We start from the raw sequence: 26,088 nt of genomic DNA on the forward strand, positions 1-26,088 counted from the left end.
GCTGAGTACCTCTGTGTTTATCTATATAGAATGAGTGTGGCTGCATAGATGGTGTGTACACTTAACCCTTGAACCACACGAGCTTGAACCTCACGGGTCGACTCTTAGGCGGGTTTTTTCCGTAGTAAATACTACACAGCCCGGATCCACGGTTGGTTGAATCTGGATATGAATCCTCGGGTGGGGAGGAAGCACATATACACGGGGCCGATCTTAAGTTACACGTGGCCGCTCAGCTGCTCAGGGTCGGCACCCCTAACCCAGCCCTGCTGCGAGGCATTCAAAGGCCAGCTGTATTTATACAGACAAAGCATTTGGAAGAAATTTCAAAATCACTTGAATGTTTGAAAAGGTGGAGAATGACGTCTTTCAGGAAAATGTGGCATCGTGGTGGAATTATGACACTTTGTATTCCCTTTTAGATCTGCTTTGGTTTTTCGCATCCGTTTGGAGAATTGGTTTCAGGAGTAGGTTCTTCACGCTGAGGCTCTGTACTCTGGGAGTTGTCCGCGCGTTTAGGTTTTGCCTCTCTTTCTTTCATGTGGGGACCCGAAGGCGTCGACGTTCCAGATGGCCATCCTGCTCCAGTACAACACAGAGGACGCGTACGCTGTGCAGCAGCTGACAGACAGCACCCAGATCAAAATGGTATTCCTACCGCCAGCCTCTCTGCTGTGGGAAGCTGTGGGGGGAGGGGATGGGGGTCTTCTTTGATTTGAAATGGGTATCTGTCTTATGAACATGAATATGTTCTCATTCTAGGGCTCAAGGCATGATTTTTTTTAAATACTAATTTTTAAACTCATTGTAACATATACCTACACACACACACACACACACACACACACACACACACACATAACATGTACACATGATATGCTTTTCTCTCATTCATTTAGCTTGTTCTTAACCCTCTTTCCAGCTAAGCGTTTTCTTACTAAACTTAAATTTTCACTTAATGTTATTCTTCCTATTAATCATTTTTTTATTGAGCTATTTCACATAACATAAAATTCACCGTTTTAAAGTATACAGTTCAGTGGTTTTTCACAGGGTTGTATAACCACTGCCACTATCCAATTCCAGAACATTTCCATCACCTTCAGAAGAAGCCCAATACCCGCTAGCAATAGCTACCCTTTACCTGTCCTCTCCCCAGCCCCCAGGACCACTGCTCTGCTCTCGCTCTCGCTCTCACTCTCGCTCTCGCTCTGGATTTGCCTGCTCTGGACATGTCATATAAGTGGAATAATATGACACGTGGCTTTTTGTGTCTGCGTTCTTTCACTCGGCATAATGTTTTCAGGGCTTATCCATGTGGGAGCACGTATCTGTATTTCATCCTCTTTTTATGGCCGAAATATGTTCCAGTATATGGATGGACCACCTTATGTCTATCCATTCATCAGTTGATGGACATTTGGGTTGTTTCCACCTTTCAAGTCTTTGTATGAACATATTCTCAGTTCTCTTGGGTATAAATCTAGATGCGGAATTGCTGAGTCATGATAACTTATATTTATCTCTTGAAGGAACTGCCAGACTGTTCCGCAGTGGCTACACCAGCTTGTATTCTCACCAGTAGTGTATGAGGGTCCACTTTCTCCACATCCTTGCCAACATTAGTAGTGCTCCATTTCTTTTTTAAATTATACGCATCCTAGTGGATATGAAGTAGTGCCGCATTGTGATTATTTGCATTTCCCTAACAACTAATGATGTTTATGCCCGTTTTTAATTGGGTTATTTGTCTTTTTTGTTGAGTTGTAAGAATTCTTCATATATTCTGCATAGTAGACCCTTTTCAGATACATGATTTACAGATATTTTCTCTTGTTCTCTGGGTTTTCATTTTCTTAATCACGCACATCATTTTAATTTTGATGAAGTCCACTTTATTTTTCTTCTCTTGATTGTGCTTTTGGTGTCATAGCTAAGGAACCATTACCTAATCCAAGGTCAGAGATTATTCTTTCCCTGTTTTTTTCTTTTTATTGAAGTATAGTTGACTTTATATATATATATATATATATATATATATATATATATATATATATGCACACACACATAAATTTATTTATTCATTTTTGGCTGCGTTGGGTCTTCTTTGCTGCGCGCGGGCTTTTCTCTAGTTGCAGCCAGTGGGGGCTACTCTTCGTTGTGGTGCGCGGGCTTCTCATTGCGGTGGCTTCTCTTGTTGCGGAGCATGGGCTCTAGGTGCGTGGGCTTCAGTAGTTGTGGCACACGGGCTCAGTAGTTGTGGCTCGTGGGCTCTAGAGCGCAGGCTCAGTAGTTGTGGCACACGGGCTTAGTTTCTACGTGGCATGTGGGATCTTCCCGGACCCACAGGGGATTGAACCCGTGTCCCCTGCATTGGCAGACGGATTCTCAAGCACTGCGCCGCCAGGGAAGCCCTGACTTTTTATTGAAGTAGAAATTAATACATTAGCTTCAGGTGTACAACATAGTGATTGGATATTTTTGTACATGTTTTTTCCCTATTGGTTCGTACTAGCAACCTGTCAAAATCAATTGGCCATAGATGTATGGGTTTCCTTCTGGATTCTCAATTCTTTTCCACTGATCTAAATGTCTATTCTTATGCCAGTACCACATTGTCTTGGTTACTGTTGTTTTGTAGTAAGTCTTGGAATTGGGACATCCAGCTTCGTTCTTTTTCAAGATTGTGTTGGCTATTCTGGGTCCATATAAGTTTCAGAATCAGCTTGTCCGTTTCTGCAAAAAAGGCAGTTGGAATTGTGATGGGGATCGTATTAAATCTGTAGATTGCTTTGGAAGGAGAATCGCCATCCTAACAATATGAAGTCTTCTGTGAACATGGACGTCTTTCCATGGATTCAGACTGTCTTTTATTCTTTTTAAACTGTGTCTCATATTGCTAGTTTTCATTATGGAAGCCTTTACACTTCTTTGGTTAAATTTATTCCTAAGTATTTTAAGTTTGATGCTATTGTTAATGGAATTGTTTGTTCATTGCTGGTGTGTAGAAATATAGTTATGTATTGAACTTGTGTCCTGCAACCTTGCTGAACTCACTTATTCTGACATTTTTCTTGTGGATACTTCAGGGCTTTTTTAGTATGTGACCATGTCATCTGCAGATGCAGATAGTTTTACTGCTTACTTTTCCTATTCGAATGCCTTTTATTTATTTTTCTTGCCTCATTGCTTTGGATAGAATTTGCAGTACATTGTTGAATAGAAGTGGTAAGAACAGGCATCCTTGTCTTGTTCCTGATCTTGGGGGAAGCCTTACAGTCACTTAAGTTTCTCTTAGATGCTGTTTACTAGACTGAAGAAATTCCCTTCTATTCCTAGTTTTTTGTTTTGTTTAGTTTCGTTTTGGTTTTAGTGTTTTTATTATGAAAGAGTGTTGGATTCTGTTCAAATGCTTTTTCTACTGCATTGAGATAACTATGGGCTTTTTGTCTATTAATAATGGTGCATTATGTTTTTTTTTTTTTTTTTTTTTTAAATGTTGAATCACCCTTGCATTCTTGGGATAAATACCACTTGGTCATGGTATATAATGCTTTTTGTATGCTGCTGGAATTTATATGTTTGCTGGAATTTTCTTGAGGATTTTTCCATCTTTATTCATAGGAAATTGGTCTGCCATTTTCTTTTGACGATTTTGTCTGGTTTTGGTGTCGGGCTAGTACTGGCCTCATAGAATGTGAATTAGGAAAGTCATTTATTTTTGAGTCCTGCTTCAAGTCAGTCCAGAATACCTTCTCAGTTTCTAATAACAAAACTAATCTGCTTCTCTGCACGTAGGAGCGTTCTTCATTCCTCACTCCTCACCAGAAGGAGGAGGCTTCCGTTAGGGTGGAGGCTTAGGTTGCCCCCAGACCCCGGTGTGGGGCTCTGCCCGCAGTCGGGGACCTTCTTTTCGGAGCTGAGCTCCCCACCAGCCCCTGAGCCAGTTTTTAGTGCAGAGCCGGCTCCCCGTGGGGGGCTGACCCCTCCCCTGCCCCCCACAATAGGAGTCAGCGTGGCTCAGGAAGGCGGCCTCTGCATCCGTGCCCCGGGCGTGGCCAGCAGTGTCCTCATTCTGCTCTGGGCTCGGGCCAGTCACCACGCTAGAGGCCTCTCCAGCTCTCCTTGACCAGGATGGGCTTCCCTTACGTGGGGGGCGGCCCTTTCCGTCCAGGGAGGAGGGGCTGTGCATGTGAGCCGCCTGGTGACTGTCCGATTCCGTGGGATCGGGAAGCTGCGGAGCTAAAGGAGAGCTGAGAATAGGTTGACCACCCGCTCTCGGGGGGAGGAAGCGGCCCAGAGGCCACACGATGGGCTTAGAGTTCACCAAAGGTGGGTCAGCGGCAGGGTGGCGGGCACCATCCCCATCCTGTTTGTGAGCAGACGGTGTTGTCCATCGTGTCCGGGCCCATGACACTCCCTCTGCTCATTCTTTGCGGTGATCGGTGTTCAAGATGCGCCATCAGGCATCTAAGAAGGTTTAGTCAAAGAAATCAGTTATGCACGATTTCTAGTATTTGTAGTAGAATTGTCAGTTTTAATACTGGGTGATCAAGAGCAGAAAGGGGTTGATTTCACTTTTAGGAGTAGGTTTTGGGGACCCTGTAAGAGGCACCATCCCTCTTTTTCCTCCAGGCATATTCTACTTCAGTGACTATTATTTTTCCATAGAAGGATGGACTGTGGGACTGGGGCTGTGGTTCTTATTACAAAGAAAAATGCATTTTCTCTTTTCTCTTTAATTGCAGGACATTTTGGCACAAGTCCTACAGATTTTATTGAAGTCAAAGTTATTGGTATGTTTGTGTACTTTTTATGTTAATCTAGAAGAAAGCCTTTTCCTGAGATTACGTAGTAACAGTTGTTTTCTTATAGGTCTTGGAAGACGAAAATGCAAATGTTGATGAGGTGGAATTGAAGCCAGATACCTTAATAAAATTATATCTTGGTTATAAAAAGTAAGGAAAATCTAACAAGTAGACGGTCCTAGGCCGTAGACTATCCCCTGACCCCCAGTGCACTTACTGGTGTCACCTCAGATGGGGGGCTGTGAGCACGGTGCCAGGCCTGGCAGGCCTTTGACAGGGTCCTCTGATTCCCTCTGACCCATCCTGGGTGGGTCTCCATTTGACTCTTTCAGTTTTGGGGTTTTTCTTCTATTGGCAAATAAATAAGTCTCCTTAAATGGCTCGCCTAGAAAGTTTGGACCTCTGTGTCCCAGTGTCTTGATTTTATTTCACTTGACAGAGTTTGGGAGAGCAGGTTAAGGAACTGAATTTCCTGCAATACAGACGTCCTGCTGCTGGCAGAGCAGGAACCCGCCCTGCGGAGAACTAGGGGCTTTTCAGAGAGATGAGTGTGGCAGGGAGGCGGGAGATGGTCGGTCACACTCTCCACCCTCCGTCCGGGGAGCAAAGCACCTCTTAAAGACTGAAAACAGAAAGAAGCCTTTACTGCATGCCTTTTAAAACAATAGTGATTGGTTTCCTCGATTTTCTTGACAGTAAGAAATTAAGGGTTAACATCAATGTGCCAATGAAAACGGAACAGAAGCAGGAACAAGAAACCACACACAAAAACATCGAGGAAGATCGCAAGCTTCTGATCCAGGTGACACTGGGTGCCTGTCCCCTCGCGTGGGAGGTGGCCGCCGCAGCTGGGGTGGCGCTTCCTCTGGGCTGTGTGTCCTGTGACTTGGGAGTGGTGGCCAGGATGATGGATGGTTCTGGATGGAGTAGATGGAATAATCGATGAAATAGATGAGAGCAAATACCTGTGGTGAGTTACTAAGGTGGGAGGGAGGGAAAGTGGTTTAGGGCAGGGTCAGGCGGCTTCCATGGCTTCGAAGACTGAACCTTTTCTCATTTTAAAAGTGTTTTCTACTTGGGTTAAATTGCTAAAGTTGCTGCTCATAAGACCAAAACATTTTAATGTTTGTCGTGTTGGCGCTGAAACTTAAGTAGGTGGAGTTGGCGCCCTGCCCGCGCCGCCCTGCGGTGTGCTTGTTGCCTGTTAGGAAATCGTAGTTCTCTGCGTGTTTGGCAGCCCTGTTGCTAGTTCTTCTTCATCACTGCGGCTAAGCTCTTGTAACTCTGTCCAGCACATTCGTTTTCCTTCCTTGGTCACACAGGCGGCTATTGTGAGAATTATGAAGATGAGGAAGGTTCTGAAGCACCAGCAGTTACTTGGAGAAGTGCTGACCCAGCTGTCCTCAAGGTTCAAGCCTCGGGTCCCAGTAATTAAGGTACAAGAATTACATAGCAGAAGCATTCAGATTACATTTCAGAAGCCAAAAGAGGTAACCAAACTAGGTTGGTTGCTGTGTCGCGAAGAAGGAACTTGGCTTAGTCGTGTATAATAGGTTTCTGCAAAAGAAAATAGGATGAATCTTTCAACGTTTTATTGAAGCACGTACACAGAGAAGGGCAAAATCCTCAGCATTCAGCTTGCTGACCTTGGCAAAGCGATCAGCTGCCCCAGACGAGAGCGAGCCTCGCGCTCCCTCCCGGCCTGGTAGCCACGCCCTGGTGTCACCACCGCCGCGTGTGTCCTAAGCCGGAAAGCACTTTGCCGCCTTGAACTCTGCCCAGAGGGTCTTGAGAGTCCCGCCCTCCCGCGTCTGCCGAGCCCGCCGGGGAGGCGGTCTCCATGGATGTGGCTCGTTGCTCCCGGTCCCCTGGGTGGCCCGCGGCCCCTGAGCACACTCGCGGCTCGTTTCTGGTTGCCGTCATTTCAAACAGAAACTGGGCGGCAGGTACCGCGGGGCGGGTGCGGCTGGAGGGACGGGAGCCGCGGGGGCGGGGCTCCGGGCGGGGAGGCGGCGGTGCCCCAGGGATGGAGGGAGGTCCGTCTCCGTTCCGACCCTGAACATGTTTTTCTTTCCCTTTCACTACCTCTTCCTCTTCTAAAAATGGCGCCCAGAAATGCATTGACATTCTGATCGAGAAGGAATATCTGGAGCGAGTGGATGGTGAAAAGGACACCTACAGTTACCTGGCCTAACCCTCCTGGAGGGGTCTGACCGCGGCGCAGCCCCTCGTCCCGTGGGAAGGATGGAGACGAGGCGGCGGCGGCGGCGGCACCACGCGGACCTCCTGCTCGGCCCGAGGCCCAGGCTCCCATCGCGGGCTCGGGGCGATGAGAACTGCTCAGGATCGCCACACTTCACGTCTGTAAATACGGACACCGACGCCATTTAAGCTAATTTAAGACCAGAGGGGATGGAACCTTCCTCGCTGAGGGCTGCATGCTTCTGCATCCGAATCAACCCATTGGCCACGTGAATGACAGCGGCCGGCCGGGCGGCCCTTCGGAGGCCGGCAGCGCCTGGAGAGCAGGTCTGAATGGACCCACGTGTAATCCGCTATGAAAAACCATTTGTATAGTGTGTTTCATTTTTTAATGTGTGAAAATAAAGAAAATTAAAGGATTTCTGTACAAGTCGCATTTGGTTTTGTTTTTAAGTTTTACTAATTTCTATATGTAAATAAAAGACATAATGATTGTGCAAACGGGTATTCCCAGTGTCTTCCTGAGGCCCCAAGGGCTGCCCTCCTGAGATTGGCCTTTGTAAGCTCTTCCCATCTTAAGCCCTTTGTCGTCTTTTTCTCCTCGATGCTTGTGCTCAGCCCCGCGATTTCCTCCAGCGACTGAACGGCAGCTCCCAGGCCTCAGCGCCTCCCATGGCTTCTCTGTGGACACTTGCAAGGCTGGACGGGGTCATCCCGACACCTCCCGTGGGAAGAGTGGCCCCTGTTCCCGGGCGCTGGTCACGAGTGCGGCTTGGGGACCGTGTCTACCACCAGTGCCTCCCTCCTGCTTCCGACCAGTTGTTCAAAGGACAGTCACTCCTCGTCCGCGGTCCTGGGGTTGGCGATGTACCACTGTCACTCGGCCCCCAGGCGGTCACTTCCCGGCCGGCCCGAGGACAGAAGGAACAGGAGGTGGGAGCAGAGGCCCCGGGGAAGGCTCAGTCTCAGGAGCTTCGTGGTCCCCATAAACCACAGGCAACTCCCGTGATGTGAGACGTGAACATGTTTGTCAACACCTGTGCGGTCCCTACCTGCCCGGAGGCCAGGTTCCAAGAGCAGGGCCAGAGGAAGACACCAAAGCTAAGTCCTTACAGTTTCTTGGACCAATCTGGCACCTAACAGGTTAGTTTTTAAAAATTAAAAGTTAAACAGGTTATTAAAAGGAGTAGTAGTAATAGACTAAGCACTTGTGTAATGGTGTCCACTCTTTGTTTTTCTAGTACATTCTTCTCTTTCAAACAATCATAAAAAATTCCCAGTGTGAACCAGGCAAAGAGCATTGCCACCACCCCAGGGGACCGTCCCTCCCCCCCAGATCCTGCAGTGCCCTGGGGCCCCGAGGACGGCCTCACTGCCCGCGAGTCCTGGCTGGGACCACAGCTCTGCTGCTCCTCTCAGCAGTCCATCTGCCTCCGCGACTAACGTGCTGTAAGTAACCACCACGGAGCCAGTTGCCCAGCTTGTGTCTGAGTCTCATCGAGAGTGGGAAGGTAAATTTTAGTGAGATTTTGCTGCTGTCTCGAGTTCCTCCAGGATGACGAGTGCCTTTGGTAAGACCTAGGACATCTGTGGGCAAAGGCAGACTGACGGTAGGTGATTGGGTGGTTCTCTCCCATCCTCAGATTCAGTACCTGTACCCGCCCCACCCCCCTCACACTTGGTAACTGTCCTGTTTAATGGGTGTGGAATAAAAAGCAGCTCAAGACTCTGTGCCTCTATTCCCTAAACCATATCCTAGCCCAACAAGGATGGCCGGGGCCTCCAAATACAAGCCATGAGAATTGAGTTTCCTGCATTTTTCAGGGTAACTTCAATAGTAAGTATCTTCCGAACCTACTTAGGGACAAATGCCCAGGCCTTCTGAAAGCTGTTTGATGCACAGTTGCTACAGGAAGTCCATGCCCTGGGGGAGGGATGGTGGACGGCAGCCCTGGCAGAACCCACAGGAGTTGGTCGGTTGAAGGAAAACCATGTTCCAGGCTATCACTCTGGTACCGTGGTCTGAGGAAACCATTTTCTCTCGCCTGGGAGGGGAGCAGGCAAGGTGGGGCCCCACTGCCAGGAGCCTCTCTCTCCTGGGCTGGGCTCTTGGACCTCACGTCTGCGTTAATGCAAACTGCCAGGCGGTCACCCGGCAGTGCCTTTGTGAGAAGCAGCCAGGGGCGCCAAAGTACAGGCCTAAGTAACAGGTGCAGGGAGAATGAGATGCAGGACCAAGAGGCACCTGAATTTAAAATATTTTTACTGACTGAGCATTTTAAGATGGCCTACCTATTTGTTGAGATATCTAATTTTCCTTTGAAAGAAATTTAAGATTTTACCACACCCAGATGAAAAAATCCAACATGCTGACCCATCTGAACTGAATCCCCCTTCTAATGAAGACAATTTCTTTTTTTTTTTTTTTTAGGAATGGCAATAGCTCGTCTGGGCGATTTGATTTTATTTACACGAATTTCATCTCCAGTAGCAGCACAGTGACTTGGTCATAATAGGTGAGTGTGGATGGTTTTTTATAAAACCTCTTTCTGGAGGTGCGGTTCACATACAAAAAGCTGTGCGGATTTGATGTATTGGACCATTTCTAATACCAGGTGCTACATACACCCGTCACTGGAATTGTTTGTAACAGGTTGGAGGAACAAGCAAGCATTTATTTGAGCTTATTACAGTAAGAGCCCAAAGCTCATACAACTTCCGGCAGAATACTTACGTTCTTCAAAACGTCCACATGTGAAATCCCTCTTGACGACCCATCTACAAATCGAAATTACACGATGTTAGTTGACTTTTGGTGGGTGCGGGGGCAGAGGTGGAAATCGGGACTTTTGAGTCACTGACTGGATTCAGTGAAGGCTGGAGGGTGAATGATTCAGACAATATCAAAAAATAATTAGCGGGACTTCCCCGGCGGTCCAGGGGTTAGGACTCCACGCTCCCACCACAGGGGGCACGGGTTCGCTCCCTGGCCGGGGGAACTAAGATCCTGTATGTCACCCAGCACAGCCAAAAAATAAAAAATAAAAAAAGAGGAAGCAGTTTCCAGGTAGATAATTATAAATTTTTTATAAATTACAAAATATTGAAGAGAATTTTGACACACGGAACCGTGTTGTCATGGCGCCTTCAGATTTGCCTGGGGCAGTTTACTCTGAGGCTGAGGTGCTGCCTGTATTTGGACATCAGGACTGCGGTCAGACATGTGGGCCCTCATGACCATCAGGGGAAAAGCTTCAGGACTACAGACACCGACCAGCTGGGCAGCCTGTTGTCGGGTTCTTTATCCTCAATGAACAATGGGTGGTATCCCTAAACCATGGAAACTATTTGAAACGTATCCATATCTTGCGATAACTCATTACACTCATCTCATCCTACTTAGGCGTCTGTTTTCCCTGGTAGGGAACTAACCACCAGGCTTACCCACATACAAAGTCAATTACCACCTCGGTGAGGGGAGCAAGGGGAGGGGAGAAAAGCACGTACTTAAACTTAGCTTTTGCCAATTTTCTCTGTTAACTGGGTATTTGAATACATTGTGTCAAGCTCTGTGCTTTTTTCCCCCATTACAGATAAAGGAAGATCTAGAGCTGCCTGGACCTAAGGACGCTCTTGATCACACGGGATGTAGCCGTGGCTGCGTGTCAACAGTGTTTCTTCTGGTCAGAATCTCCGTGTCCACGAGGTCAGTGGGTAGGTTACTGGAGGTACATTGCAAATCAGGGTACAAAGCCTGCTGTGCACCGAGAATACACACCAGCTGGTGCTCGCAAGGACTGCCGTCCCTCAGTACACCTGCTGTCTTTCTGCTGCATTTGGGTCTCTGGTGTATTAAACGAGCAGAACCTACCTGAACTCAAGGACCCACCTCCCGGTGTTGGCGTCTGGGGACAGGTCGGGAGCTACACATAGTAGAAAAGTTGTGGCTGGAATGAGCTCTGTCAGTAGCTGCTGTTGGGGGCAAGTCATCCCTGGGGCGCCCTGAACAGGCCCACGTGCAGCGGGGAACAGACGGGCTCCGCTGGCGCTGAGTGCCAAGGGCGGGGTGCGGTGATCAGGCAAACGCGGGGTGACCCTCCGTGAACAGGTCAGTGACAGGCGGCCGAGTGCAGGTCCTGCTTCCTGGGTGGGGCGTGGGGACAGGACATCCCAGCAGGGTGGCAGAGAAGACACGGATGACACACGAGACTAGCCCCCAAGGCCGGGCCTCTTCGCTGCCAAAGCCAAAGCCAAGGGGCCCATGAACTGTATGCCAGGACTCAGGTAGCTATGGCTTGTGCATGGATGCGGTGGAAACCAGTCTTCTCAGCATCTGTGTAACTGCAGAGGAAGGTGAGTTTTGACTGAGCTTCCCGTTAACCATTACGACGTTATAAATCAATGAAAATTTACCAAACTCTAGAAGAGGCAGCTACACACCCGGGCTGACGACAGCCGTTTGGGCTCTCCCACCACGACGGCATCACTGTGCCACCGCCGCCTGGCCCGAGGAGCAGCGCCACCTCCTTGGGACGTAAGAAAGAAAGAAAGAGGGTGTTCTTATTACTTCTTCAAGGAGGTATGAACCTAGTCTGGCTATATCCCCGTCTTATCTGAAGGGCTGTATCTAGACTCGTGGGATTTAGAGCTAGACCGGTTCTCAGAAGTCGCTTCATCCGATTGTCTGTTGTTTGTTTCACGTGGAGAACGAGGCTTAGAGGGTACGTAGCCGCAGGCCTCTCAGCAGCCGGGGACGTGCCCCACCCTGGCCTCAGATGCCAGCAGTGAGTCCCTTATTAAATTGTAACGTGTATTATTGGTAGTATGTTTATATGTAGGCATATATTTGTTATATTTGGTATTAACTTGCCTAATAGGCAAGTAGGATGGCTGCTGGAAAACCAAAGGAGTTAAATGTTTTTCCCATTAGACTCAGTCGTCTTTTTCTAAAATCAGCTGAGGAAGCTGTGTGACAGATGACAACGACCAGGAGGAGAAGTTCAAGTATTCTTTATTCAAAGTTGAAAAATGTACCACACTGCATTATTGCAAAAATTCACTGGTACAAAACACTTTGCAGCTGGTGAGAAGGCAATAAAAAGTTGATTTTTAAACTCATTACTATAAATTATTCTTACAGTACTTAGCAAATTCAGAATTTCAAACTGCATTTTCTTTTTCTAAATCGCCCACAGTACTCGAGGTTCCTGAAGCTAAGGCAGCTGTTCCAAGAGGAGAAGGGGGGAGGTAGCAGACGTCAAGGGATTTCCATTTCTCTTTCGATGCCCACGTACTTGAGGGCGTCAGCCTGGCTGTATCTGAAACAAACAGCAAGAAAAAGGGGTGAGTGCCCTCCAGCCCGCGGTGAGATCCAACACAGCCAAGTCTGCTTAGTTGAGTGTGTTGCACTCACACGTCCACAAGGACAAGCACACACGCACCCTGTTACACAGCTGCATCATTGGGCCAATGCCAGTTGCAAAGTGGATGGAACTGGTAGTACAACCCCTCCCCAGTACTCTCCCCAGCCAGCCCTGTGCCCCTGAAACCAGCCTCCAGCAAAGGCAGGCCCGCAGCGCGGTGTTTAGGCCTAACACGGGGAAGGCAAAGTAACTGCGACGCGGCAGAGCCCTGACTTGGGCCCTTAGTCCACAGGGCCCAGGAGCAGCCAGAGCTGGTCACGCCCCGCCCCCCCTTGAAGAAAGAACGGGACAGAGGCCAGAAGAGGCACCTGCGACCTCCACTGCCGGCTGGAACCTACACTGCACCCAAAGGAAGGTCTACCAGCTGCCCCTCACTCAGAGCTAGGGGGGCTGCGGCTTCGTAACCTCCCACTAAAGATCTGGGTAGATCTCGCCTTCAGCTGTGCCGCAGTTTGCCACTGAAAGTGGCTACACACGGGCCCTAGTCTACGACAACTCAGCACTCGAGAAACAAACAGCCTCTGGATGGGATGTACATTCAGCCACAGGATTCGTTTAACTAGACAGTCATCCGAGTGCATTTAAATAAAAATTACAGAACTTGTCAGTTTATCCCCCAGAGCTTGACAAGTAGAGACTGCTGGCCGGCGTGCCTTTTCCCGCAGAAAGGACCCCCAAAGGTAAAAATGCAGCTACGTTTTTTTTTGACATATTACTTGTATAATGGAAACTGCGTTACCAAACTCCCACCGCTGCCCATGACAAATAACGACCAGAACTCTGTCCCTCTAACGACAGAAGCCCCAGCCTGGAGCTGGACCAGAGAGGAAAAGCCCTTGGTGACTCTAGAAATGTACTGTTACCAACCTGTAATCAAAAAACAGCTCTTCACCAGTCTGGATGGCTCTCTTAGCAAAAATCCCTATCCTGTGATCGCCGTTAACCATCATCACTGCAGAGAGAGACGCCGGGGTCAGTGAAGTCGGCCCAGGAGAGCTGCTGACCGTTCACGTAACAAGTGTCAACCCAGAACCACTCAGGTCAACCTGCGGCAGCTCCACCTCCGGGGACACCTACCTTTTGCATAGCAGTTTGGATTTACTGAGTGATTTGCAAAACGAATTTTGTTACCCTTGCGGGTTGCATCCACCACAAAATCTAAAGAGGAAAAATAAGCACAATCCAGTAAACAATTTCAGCTACACAGATCAGTACACACAAAGTTCTCGTGATTCTGGAAATACAACTGGTTATACTTCTTCAGCGTTTGCCTTCAAAAGCAAATCATTCAACCAACTTCACCTAGTATGAAATGACATTTGGAAGAAAATGTTCTCTAGGTAAAAATTCATCAGTGATTCCAGACAGTTGTATCAGCTATAAATATGTGCTACTGACCAAAGCGTGGCAGAAAACAAAATCTAACTAAATTCTTCCCTTCACATTTTAAATAATATTAGTTTTTTTCATTATTACCATTTATGGAGCACATTCATGAAAGAACCCACTCTACCTGCTTCAGCTGAGAGGCCCCCCGCACAGCTGGGGTGTGACGTGCACACCCCCAGCAGGGACCGGGCTACACCACAAGTCTTCCACCCTGGATCAGCGTCTGCACGCGGCGCCCTTTACCCTCACTGTCCTCTGAGGACCCCCAGGGACGTCGTGGAGATGCTGCACAAGGCCTTGCTCCACACCCTTCCCAGGTCAGAGGCACTAACCGGTTACCCTCACTGTCCTCTGAGGACCCCCAGGGACGTCGTGGAGATGCTGCACGAGGCCTTGCTCCACACCCTTCCCAGGTCAGAGGCACTAACCGGAGGAGGTGGGCCCAGCCGACTGGTACCTGTGGCAAGAGGGGCACGAGAGGAGAGCCAGGCAGTGAAGCCAAGGAACGGCCCGGGGCCGGGGCAGCGATCTCTCCCTGCACACAGAACCCCCTACGGCTCAGGGAGCCTCCACCTCCGCCCCCAAGTTACACTCATCCAACCTGGCTGGCTTCCCAGCAAACAGCCCATTCCTTAGCCCAGGCCGGGGCTCCTTCCAACACTGCAGACACTGGGGGCCCCTAATGTCGTTTCTGATACTCAAGCCACCAGAAGGGGCCCATGCAGCCCGGGAACCAAATGCACTCTAATTCATCAACATACCATTGTTCAAGTTGAAGAGAAAGCTGCACATGTATTTATCATATACTTTCCCTCTTCTGTCTGCTTCATCTTGAGAAATAATCTAAAAGGAAGGACATGGGGGAGGTTGTTTTGCAACAGGTGAGCCTGGTAGGAGAACACACACCAGCTCATCAGGAACAGTTGGGACCTTGAAGGGGTCACTGTGGCCAGTTTCTCTCTTTGTCAAAAACAGTGACATTTTAAGGACTCTAACTTAGAAATATTGAATACTTCCACATTTAAAGTAACTATGCTTGGAGAAAGTGATGAACAGAAGTCTTTTTACTCAGTACAAAATACAAACCGGGTGGGTTAATCGCACAATGAAGCCAGCCCCAGGGTTTTTCCTAACTTAGGTTCTTGTCAACTAGGCTGTGGCTTAAGTAGGACAGACTCCTCATTTTAAAGCTCTTGTTCTCCCCCTTGTCCCCAGGTGATAAAAGCTAACTGTGACAAGGACTGAAGCCGTGTAGCTTAACTTCCAAACCAACCAAACCCACAAGCCCAAGCTGAAAAGGCATTTTAAATTCACTTCTCATCAAACCCAACGGACTTGCCCAATGAAAATCAGTCCAAAGCAAAGTGAGTACAGATGATGCCCGTGAGCATCCCTCTGTCTGCAACTGGACGGCTGTGCCTTACCTCTCCACAGTATTCCGAGATGAATTCGTTTTTCTGTACAGGATCTTTGATGAAAATCCCCCAGCCTGCCACATCAGATGGTGCCAGCAGTAAATGCTAGAGAATAATAAACACAATCATATAATCAGAGGGGAGTGAAGATGGACAAATCAGACATGGGATGAACCAGGGTAATTCAACCACAGGTGGGGGAAGGGGTCAGCTCCCCCGCCTTACCAAAGGGCTTGACAAACTGCAAGAACCACGTTTTGGTTTTTGTAAATCAAGTACAGAGCCTAAGTATCCTCTGTCTCTCTCAGAAATACGACGTCACCTATGCTGGTGCGGGTCCCTCCGACTGCGGTCCTTGCACGAGGCATCATGACATGCTGCACCATTTGCTTCCCTGTCCGTCCTTCCGCCCTTGCCCCCTGCACCTCCCCAAGACGGCCTCTATCACCACCTCCTCCGGGTGCAGTCCCAGCCCCCGTGGGGCCCTCTCCTGGCTCTTCACCAGCTTTTATTCCTCCCGAAGCACTGCCCTTCCTTCCAGGGCACTTTTCTCTTGGGCGCATCCTTCCACAGCCCTTCCTCACGACAGCACGAAAAACCACCACGAGGGGTAGCACGATCCCGTGGGCCAGCATTCTGTTCTTAGCGGATGCCAAGATGGCTGATCACTGCTGTCGCTTCTACCGTTAGTCTGTTTGGGAATGAATCCCTAACCTTTCATCGTGGCTCATTATTATGCTTTCATTCCAAGTATCCTCGTGGCCTCGAAAAAGACTCCTGGATCCCCAGGTTACCGATCTATGCTTGTTCTGACTCAGCCTACACTCCCTGTCGGGGAAGAATTAACCAAGTACCTTCCTGACCAGCTAAATACTGTTAAGCAAATGAAACCCCGTTGGTAAAAAGTATCCACACAGTTTTCTGTTTTAGGAGGTAAAAGACGTGTAGAAAGACATGTCACCATTAGGATTATCCACTTTCTGAACAAACTGAAGGAGGGGTTTTTATCATACAGTGGGAAAGTACAGGATTGAGGGAGAAATGGGAGTTCTCAGGGCTGAATGGGTGTCCCCGGGAAACCACGCCAGCATCACTGTGACGTGAGGACCTAGAGTAAAACCCGTCTGAACGCCTGATAGCAGGCGTTTTGGCCACAGCCAAAAATATAAAGCCACTGCCATAAACAGAACTTCCAGTAGAGTAGGACTGACAGTACAGCGATCTCAGTTACATTACACACTAGTTCACTAGTTCAAGACCCTAAGAGAAGAGCGTGCCGCGTGCACACGGGGTGGTCACTCACGGCACAGGGTCCGGGGCCGGAACGCCTGGCTGAGTTCCTGCTCCTTTCCTGACAAGTCTCAGAACGTTGGGTTTAATGATTATTCCTAACTCAGGGAGTTAGGAAGACTAATGAGTTAATACACAAAGTGCTTAGACCAGGGCCTGCTCTATATTAAATAATAAATGTCAGCTATTATTATAAAAATGATTAACTGAAGAAACCTATCATCTACCCTAAAAAACCAAGATACTGATAGTACCCTAAAAACTAAGACACTACCTTAAAAAACTAAGTTTCTTTTGGTCAACAATAAACTCCCTGGTTGCAACAAGTCAAGTCCATGCAATGCCCAGGCTTCCGTTATGTAATTCCTGCCTGTGTTATTTTCAAGGTTATTACAGAAACTACTGTGGGAAGTCCCATCTTTTACTCTGTGCAAAAAGGAACCCAGAATACTATTTGATAAGAATGGGTCTCTCTGTTCTGACAGGAACACCAGTGATTTGCTCTAAGGAGACTAGATAAACCACTTGTTCTATTAACTAAACTTAAAAAAGAAAATCGAATCATCTATTAAACAACTAGAAAAATACCTCTTATTCAAATCCGATACCATTAACAGCTGCTTCTCAGAGTTGACTGGTTCATCCTGTATCAAACTATTCTACAGAAAAATCAACCATTTTCCTTGTATCAGCTGTACCATTCAATAATCACATTTTTGCCCCAGCTAAATGGTCTAAGACTATCCTGACTTTGACATCTCTCGGAAGCCCACCAACAACGATCACGCCCTACCTTCTTAGAGCCCCGCTGAATGCTACAGTTCTTGCAGGACACGTTTTTACTGTCCCAGTGGTCAGCAGCTCCACAAGTAAGACAGAGGTCAGGGTCACACTCTCGGACAGCCAGGTAGCACGGGCACTGCTTGGTGTTGCACTGGGCTTTGCAGCGGCATCCCGGAAAGCGGTTCTGACCTTCAGAGAGATGTTCTTCGTCAGACGAAAACCTTGCCTAACGGTGCAGCTCAAGTCTGGCGCTAAGGCCCTGATTAAAGCACGGAGGCCTCACAACAACTGTATTATCCCACCGTACACATGAGGAAAGGAAAGTAACAGGAAGGTTGAAGCTGTCCATCCTGAAGGAGATCACTGAGTTCCTGTCTCCCCTTTTTCGTTCGTTAGATGGCATGTGTACTTACAGTTCTTTGATTTATAAAACAGGTGTGAAGGAAGGATTTGGACTACATAATATCCACGGATCTCAACCACTCCGATAGTCAGAGTTCTAGGTACTTCCTTGGTATCCGGGCTTCAGTGCAGTTTCATTAAATCATTACAGTCACTACCCTGATGCTACACATTCCTGTATTCTGAAGACTAAACCCACCTAACTCTTAACAGTTTCTGGTGTCCAAAAAGTATTTGGGTAGCTATTTCTAGAGTCCCCTTCCATTCTGTGTCAACTCTACTATGATTTAAGTTAAATGATCAAGGGGGAAAAAATAAAAGCTCCTTTAACCCACATTCGCCTAAACCTGCCCACATACCCGCGTCAGCCAGGAGGCTGGCTGGAAAGAGGCCCAGCGCCACTCCTGGGCGCCATGCATGCTCGTGGCGTAAGTGAATTTCCCAAAGGGAACAGCACGCAGGAGCTGCCGTGTCCTTGTGCCGATTGAGGTTACAGTTTTAAATTGCTGACCAACAGCCTACTGAATTCTCACGTAATCACATCAAGACAACATACTTACACTCTGAACTACATTGACAAAACTTTTCACAAAAATTCTGGGCTATCACACAAGGGCACGAGCTGTCGCAAGGCTGCCGCGGGTGGTCACAGGGCTGGTAGTTGTAAACATGGTTGGAGGAGCCGTCTGCACAGAGACAACAGCACCACGTCAGTCCAGAGAGCGGCAAGGGGACCACACGCCCGACAAGCACATGCGCTCCCCGTGGCCCTCCGAGCTTAGCGGGTTGTCTTTCCGTGTCTGCAACGTCACACACACTGTTTACAAGAGGTCAGCAGAAATTAGCCCCACCCGCCAAGAGCTCGGGAACCCCGGGGCACTGTCACACACACCTCAGTCAGGTTCCCAGAGTCGTTCTCCTCTAACCGACTGGAAATTAACCAACAGACGGCCTCCATTTAATGCACTTCTGTGCATTAAACTTCAGTGCACCAAAGTCGGTTATATTAGAATATCCCAAACTCTAATCCAATTACTATTCTAAGACACGAGAAGTAGACCCTGAGTTACTAATGAAGCTGAACGGAAAGATGCCAACCCTTCTTCAGCTGTATCTTTCTGCAGTGTGCAGCCCACAACCTGCAAAACACAAAGGAAGGAAACATCACCCTCGTGACCCTGGGGCGCACAGTCAGCCACATGTCAACAAGCGCAACTTAAACGCGTCAACCTGTGCCATGAACGCGGCAGGGCTCTTAATACAAGTGACTATGAAAGAGGAGTCACACGCCACCCCGCTCACACCTGGCGCAGGTGTGGAGCAACGTGGGAACAGCCTACGGGGCTGTGGCCTCAGAGAGCCAGCCCGGCCACCTGGGGCAGGTTTATTCTAGTGTGGATGATACTGACACAGCATACCTGCTCTAATTTCTGGAATCTTGCATCATTTCAACTGAGCTATATGGTCAGAGAGAATCCAAGCAAAAAATGTAGAGGCATCTATTAAAGTCTAAATTAAGCTGTAGACAATTTTTGAAGCATAATTTAGATGTTCCCTTACCCAACACCCAACTGTGTTTCTCTCTAAAAAGAAAAAAAGGACCGGGGTGGTGGTTACAGCAAGTAGTCCATCCAGCCTCCACACATCCGAGTCGGCCTGACACCTTCACTGCCCCCGTCACTCGCTCACCCAGGCCGATGGCAGGGTGGGCGTGGAAAACTCAGGCTCCTAGAGTGAAAACTGGCCCAGAGCTCACAGCCTCCCAAGATCCACACACGAATGCCAAGTAAGGGTTTATGCAGCCTTCACTGCAGAAGCTACTCAGTAATTCTTCGTAACCAAAATGTAGCATAGTAATCATAAAACTTTTATGACTCAACACACCAAATCTCCTGACAGCCACTGTGTTCTTACAGAAAAATGCCAGCAAATGCCCACAGAAACACGACCCCACAGGTCTATTTCTGAGGCCACTTAAGCTTCTTTCCTAATCGACGGAGTGGAGCCACCACTGCCCTCATGAGCGCCAGGCCCGCAGCGGCCTCCCCATCACGCCGCAGACTCACCGGTGTTTCCTCTTCTTCTTCCTGGGAGGGGTGTCAACGTCCTCGGCGGGAGCTGGCGCTATGACACTGGATTCTTTGACTCGAAACTCATACACCTGACAAGAGGCAAGGTTACAGGGCCGTGAGGACCGTCTATTTAAGCAAACCAGTCTCCTGCTCATTCCCACCAGAAACTATTTGTCTGTCCTGTGACGCTGCTGCGATTACACTCTTACTGAGAGTCATGAGGCTAAATCTAAATCGTTCCTGGTTTTTAAAACCCATTGCCAGAATTCCCTGGCTGTCCAGTGGTTAGGACTCTGCACTTACACTGCAAGGGACACAGGTTCGATCCCTGTTTGGGGAACTAAGATGCCATGTGCTGTGCAGCGTGGCCAAAAAGCAAATAAAGGAATGAATAATAAAATAAGATAGAACCCATTGCCAGCTAACCTAAAACATCTAAAGTTGAATGAGTAATTTCCTTTCAGTATCCTCTCAGTGAAAAAAAAAATTTTTTATACTTCTTTTCAGAGGAACAGCAGTTTAATAACCACGAATGTTCGTATGTTTGGACAGTGACCACGTATTTGAAGCTGACAGTATTTTTATCAGGCACGCTGACCTGTCGACATGTCTTGGTCCCAATCAACCTGGCGATGGCACAGAAATTGTCGTAGTACGTGCCGATGAGGACCCTGAACATGGAGGCCTCAGCGCCACTCCACTCCACGTTCTCGGGGGGCTCGGCGTTGGGCTTCATCTTTATTGGTGTTTGACACCGAGAATTCGCTTCTACGAAACCAAAGTTAAGCAATGGTCAAGAAATAGCAATGGGAGGAAGGAAAGGGAAAGGGAAGGAAGTATCAGTAAGCTTTTCCCCCATGGAAACCATGAGAGCGGGCTCCCTTTAACTCAGCCTTCTAAAATGAAAGCAGATGGGGCTACCCTACTATTACTTACGGTGCAATCATAGGGCTGAAAAGACAACCCGTAACGTGTTAGTCAGTGGTTCTAATTCTCTCTCCTAACCAAAGCTACCCACAGAGCGTCCAGAGTATTCAACTGAATGATGAGAATTTCATCATGCCCTGGTGAAAGCTGGAAAAAGGAAAGCGGCCCAAAGAGTGAAAATAAACCGGATGGTCAACTTGCAAGTAACCCAGACAGATCAACACCACAGGCGAGGGCTGGGTGTGGGCCAGAAGAGAGCAGTAAGAGTCACAGCCACACAGCTCTGCCCCTGGGTTTCTCACCGTGTCTGTAACTAACCAACTGAGGGAAGTAACTAACACCTTACACGACCCAAACCTCGACAACACGAACCCTCCGAGCGGCAGGAAGACCCCGTTACCAGACGCGTCTCACCTGAGGAACTGGAGGTCTCATCCTTCTTCTCCTCCTCTTCCTTGTCGTTGCCCTCCCCTCCGGTCTCGGTCCCCGCCTCCCTGTCACTGTCCGTGTCCTTCGACTCGAGCACGTTGGTGGTGGGGGTGCCGGGCCTGCTGCTGTTGTTGGGGAGCCGCCCTCTCCTGCGGCCGCCTGGGCGCTTCGGGGGCGTCTTTATCCGCTCGGCAGTGAGGGCGGCAGCAAACTCCTTCGCGCCCTCCTACGAAGGGGGAAAAGTGCAGACATCAGGGTAAAGTTCTGCAGCTCATTTTGGCGGAGGAGAAAAAGAAAAGGATGGCGTTAGCACGTTAGTCAAATGTATCACAGTATCCGGCTTTCACAAACAGTCGCACATCTACATACAACTGTTTTCTATCTGCTTTTGAGGGTTTGAAGATTTGCGAAAGATAAATATGGCTTCCGTACAGTGCCAGAGCAGCACAAAATCAGGCAAGACGGCTCTATATTAACTGATTATGAGTTAAATAGAAATATACTTTAGGTAACAGTCTATTTAAAAGTGAATTTTAAGAGGAAGCACACATCTAATGTGCATCTAAAGTCACACTTTCCTATTTCAGGGTTTCTTAAGCCAACATGTCCCTTTCTAAGGTAATATTTAAAGTATACAAGAAGAAAACAAAACATGTACACATACTCCACCTCTTTCACTTTCTGCCTTACAAGTAAAACATCCCTTTTTTTTTTTTCCCCCTGTGAGGGATGCACAACCCAGGAAGACATGAAAGGAACTCGACGAACAAGGCGGTGAGGGTTACATTCTGCGTTACCAGGTGTAATAATTCAGTCTCAGAAAGTATACAACAACGGGAAGGGCGTGGATTATAGAGATACCACAGACACATTTTAGATGAGCCAAATAAAATTCTGCCTTGTAAGGAATATTATATATAAAACAGTGCTCAAGAATTCCATTTTTAGTGGCAATAGAAGGGAGAAGTCTGAGAGCAGCCAACAGTTTTATACTTCATTCTACAAAAACCAAATTGCTTAAAAATAGGATACCTTCTGCAGGTGCCATTCAATGAATCTTCTGTCCAAAATCCAACAGGCAATATATACCCATTTAGTTCCTAGGTAGGAGTGGCTTGGTTCAAAGAGGGGAAATGGTAAAAATAAGATAGTACCCGTAAAAAACAACTTTTCTACCTCATATTTTCCTAAACCCTTACCTTTTCTCCATCATTAAAAAAAAATAAATAAACATACAAAACCTCTCCGGGGCCTATATATAATATAGCTCAACTACAGTGGGTCTACAACTCAAAGAAGGGCTATGGCTCTGAGCAAGGCCCGGGAACTACTGCACTTCTGGGGTTTAAAAGGGTCCTCTGTGCTTCCCATTCTCGTAAGCTCTGTGGAGGTACAGGAGGCCTGGATCCTAAAGACCTCCACACGCTGCTGAAAAGACTAACAGAGATAAAGAATAACGCGGGATAACGAAAGACTAGAATGTGCAGTACGTAAGCACTACCAAGAAATGTGACTGAGAAACCTCTGGCTATCATATGGCCAATCAAAGTATGGGAACAGTGAGGTTACCGCTGACTTTACAGACCTCACCGAAGTTCAAAATTAAGACTTCTCCAATTCCCTCTGGAGCCCCGCTGTGCACGCTTACCAAGTGCTGGTAACACTGGGGGCCGCAAGGCTTGTTGTCCAGAGCCGTCTCCGTGTTTTTCCGCTTGTAAGTGTTGGGTGTCGCATGAAAAGCTGCAAAATAAACATAAAATATCCAAACATAAATAACATTACTTTTACACATAACATTACTTTTTCATGTCTCCAGTTCCAAAGGAGAAAGTCAATTACTACATTACACTTTTGCTAATAATGTTTACACTACAGAACTTTCCTTCACGCTCTCATTGAATTTCCACAATGTATTCTCCTCAGGTCTCCCCCAGCACACCTGAGCTCTAATTATAAACATTTATTTGGGTCTTGAATGTCTCCATAGAAACAACTGATGTATCCTCTACATAGAAATCAGATTTCCTCTTTTTACAAAAGAATTCTGACATCTACAATTTATCGATTTCCAAAGAAAGGTCAGCAATCAGCTTGTCAAATGGGGGAGAATGGGACACCAATTGTTAAAAACCAGTTTTAAAAGATAATGAGGACAGCCTCGGAATACTACAAGTCAATTTCTTTGAATCACACACAATTCAAGAACCCAGCGGGAGCCTGCACAGTCAGCACCCTTTCTGCAGGAAAATACAATGGTCAGATAAAACAGGTTTTAGAAAGATAAAGTGTTTGAAACTTAAGATTCCCAAATAATATAACAGAAAAATTCAAAGTCCAGCACACTGGTATACTAACAAGTATGAAAGCGCAGCAGCGAGAACTTCAGACAACTTGGGGAGGCTTTGCTTACAGCGAATAAAGGCAAATACTAGAAATGCCCTATCCAGAATTACACAAGATGAAAATTAATCTGGATAAAAACAAGTGACAGATTCATGAAATAAATCATTTAAAAAATATTTGTAAAAAGCCATACTTCGGGCTTCCCTGGTGGCGCAGTGGTTGAGAGTCCGCCTGCTGATGCAGGGGACACGGGTTCGTGCCCCGGTCCAGGAAGATCCCACATGCCGCGGAGCGGCTGGGCCCGTGAGCCATGGCCCCTGAGCCTGCGCGTCCGGAGCCCGTGCTCCGCAACGGGAGAGGCCACGACAGTGAGAGGCCCGCGTACCGCAAAAAAAAAAAAAAAAAAAAAAAAGCCATACTTCTATCCATAGAACTTAAATGGGAAATGAAGACAGTGATGAGGGAAGGAAGAAAAAGTTATGTTTTTAAAATAGAAATTCAAGGCTCAGACTGTTTCAAGTATGTGAGTTGGTTTTTCCCAGAACAAGAGCCTGATACCATATGACTTATTTAGCACTGACTTACACTTTGCACAGGTGAGGACCCCTAAAATACACAGACTGAGCACTAGAAGATTAAGGTCACATAAGCAGAAGGAATTACATCCATCCAAAAACAAAATCGTCCTGAGCCAGAGGCACATTCCTGACCGACACGCTTTAGGTGAAACCTGTGTTTAGTCTGGATGTCTCCTCTAGTACATACTATAGTTAGAGACTGATAGTTTTGCCCCAATTCACTGAAGACGACACACATGTATCTCTACACACACACGTGCACAAATGAGGACAGCAGCCTCTGCTGGTGATGAGACAGAAGCCGCCTCCAAGTCAGGACTAGGTAACAGTATCAGCATCATAAGCCACAATTACACAGTCTCCAAGGCGAGAACAAATCCAGGCCGTAAAGGAAAAGCCAGCATGCTAATAATAAAAGTACTTAAAAAATTTAAAGTACCATTCTTCACCCCACATTGCAGTTAGCTAAAGAAAGAGAACTATTCTTACGACTAGATTTCCTTCAGCAGAATTTCCAACTTCAATTCTTTAGGAAAACTAAGTATATAAAGAATTCCCTCTTCTAGAAATGTCCTATTTTTTTTAACATCTTTATTGGACTATAATCGCTTTACAATGGTGTGTCAGTTTCTGCTTTATAACCAAGTGAATCAGTTATACATATGTCCCCATACCTCTTCCCTCTTGCGTCTCCCTCCCTCCCACCCTCCCTATCCCACCCCTCCAGGTGGTCACAAAGCACCAAGCTGATCTCCCTGTGCGATGCGGCTGCTTCCCACTAGCTATCTATTTTGTATTTGGTAGTGTATAATGTCCATGCCACTCTCTCACTTTGTCCCAGCTTACCCTTCCCCCTCCTCGTATCCTCAAGTCCATTCTCTAGTAGGTCTACGTCTTTATTCCCGTCTTGCCCCTAGGTTCTTCGTGACTTTTTTTTTTTTAGATTCCATATATATGTGTAAGCATACGGTATTTGTTTTTCTCCTTCTGACTTACTTCACTCTGTATGACAGACTCTAGGTCCATCCATCTCACTACAAATAACTCAATTTTGTTTCTTTTTATGTGTGAGTAATATTCCATTGTATATATGTGCCACATCTTCTTTATCCATTCATCTGTTGATGGACACATAGGTTGCTTCCATGTCCTGGCTATAGTAAATAGTGCTGCAATGAACATTGTGGTACATGACTTTTTGAATTATGGTTTTCTCAGGCCATGTACCCAGTAGTGGGATTGCTGGGTCATATGGTAGTTCTATTTTTAGTATTTTAAGGAACCTCCATACTGTTCTCCATAGTGGCTGTATCAGTAGTGCAAGAGGGTTCCCTTTTCTCCACACCCTCTCCAGCATTTATTGTTTGTAGATTTTTTGATGACGGCCATTCTGACCGGTGTGAGATGGTATCTCATTGTAGTTTTGATTTGCATTTCTCTAATGATTAATGATGTTGAGCATTCTTTCATGTGTTTGTTGGCAATCTGCATATCTTCTTTGGAGAAATGTCTATTTAAGTCTTCAGCCCATTTTTGGATTGGGTCGTTTGTTTTTTTGATATTGAGCTGCATGAGCTGCTTGTAAATTTTGGAGATTAATCCTTTGTCAGTTGCTTCATTTGCAAATATTTTCTCCCATTCTGAGGGTTGTCTTTTGGTCTTGTTTATGGTTTCCTTTGCTGTGCAAAAGCTTTGCAGTTTCATTAAGTCCCATTTGTTTATTTTTGTTTTTATTTCCATTTCTCTAGGAGGTGGGTCAAAAAGGATCTTGCTGTGATTTATGTCATAGAGTGTTCTGCCTATGTTTTCCTCTAAGAGTCTTGACTATTTTAGACTTCCAGAATACTGAAAATAATCTTTTCAAATAGACATCTTAAAATACTAGTATTTGCAATACATTATTAAAATATATTTCAAACTAAGTATAATATGGGCAGGTTGGAGAGAAGATTATATAAAATTCCCTGATCAGGAAAATTATCAGATGGAAAATTAAAGCAAGATACTTAAAAGTTTCACAAAAAGAA

General features: G+C 46.9%; 2 protein-coding genes across 6 annotated transcripts in view; one reads left to right on the forward strand and one right to left on the reverse strand.

Annotated features, from left to right (window-relative positions):
- CUL1 (cullin 1) overlaps positions 1-7,446 on the forward strand; it is a 106,224-nt gene extending 98,778 nt beyond the window's left edge. For both annotated transcript variants that reach the window (XM_029234424.1, XM_029234423.1), the window contains exons 17-22: positions 556-648; positions 4,749-4,796; positions 4,876-4,958; positions 5,505-5,610; positions 6,131-6,244; positions 6,922-7,446. In XM_029234424.1, coding sequence (XP_029090257.1) covers positions 556-648; positions 4,749-4,796; positions 4,876-4,958; positions 5,505-5,610; positions 6,131-6,244; positions 6,922-7,002 — 525 coding nt within the window. In that variant the 3' untranslated portion in view covers positions 7,003-7,446. The remainder of the gene's footprint in view (positions 1-555; positions 649-4,748; positions 4,797-4,875; positions 4,959-5,504; positions 5,611-6,130; positions 6,245-6,921) is intronic.
- A 4,729-nt stretch (positions 7,447-12,175) lies between these two features.
- EZH2 (enhancer of zeste 2 polycomb repressive complex 2 subunit) overlaps positions 12,176-26,088 on the reverse strand; it is a 38,783-nt gene continuing 24,870 nt past the window's right edge. For 2 of the 4 annotated variants that reach the window (XM_029234427.1, XM_029234425.1), the window contains 12 exons: positions 22,789-22,880; positions 21,126-21,366; positions 20,383-20,552; positions 19,779-19,873; positions 18,811-18,851; positions 18,273-18,398; positions 17,321-17,499; positions 15,247-15,342; positions 14,584-14,665; positions 13,511-13,591; positions 13,301-13,385; positions 12,176-12,328 (listed from right to left, as the gene is read on the reverse strand). In XM_029234427.1, the coding sequence (XP_029090260.1) occupies positions 12,268-12,328; positions 13,301-13,385; positions 13,511-13,591; positions 14,584-14,665; positions 15,247-15,342; positions 17,321-17,499; positions 18,273-18,398; positions 18,811-18,851; positions 19,779-19,873; positions 20,383-20,552; positions 21,126-21,366; positions 22,789-22,880 (1,349 nt within the window). In that variant the 3' untranslated portion in view covers positions 12,176-12,267. Of the gene's footprint in view, positions 12,329-13,300; positions 13,592-14,583; positions 14,666-15,246; positions 15,343-17,320; positions 17,500-18,272; positions 18,399-18,810; positions 18,852-19,778; positions 19,874-20,382; positions 20,553-21,125; positions 21,367-22,788; positions 22,881-26,088 lie in introns of those variants that run through there. The other 2 variants (XR_003795348.1, XM_029234426.1) reach the window with 2 other exon arrangements.

Source organism: Monodon monoceros, unplaced genomic scaffold (assembly GCF_005190385.1).
Source record: "Monodon monoceros isolate NGI ecotype Baffin Bay Population unplaced genomic scaffold, NGI_Narwhal_1 Super_Scaffold_2, whole genome shotgun sequence".
Classification (NCBI taxonomy): domain Eukaryota; kingdom Metazoa; phylum Chordata; class Mammalia; order Artiodactyla; family Monodontidae; genus Monodon; species Monodon monoceros.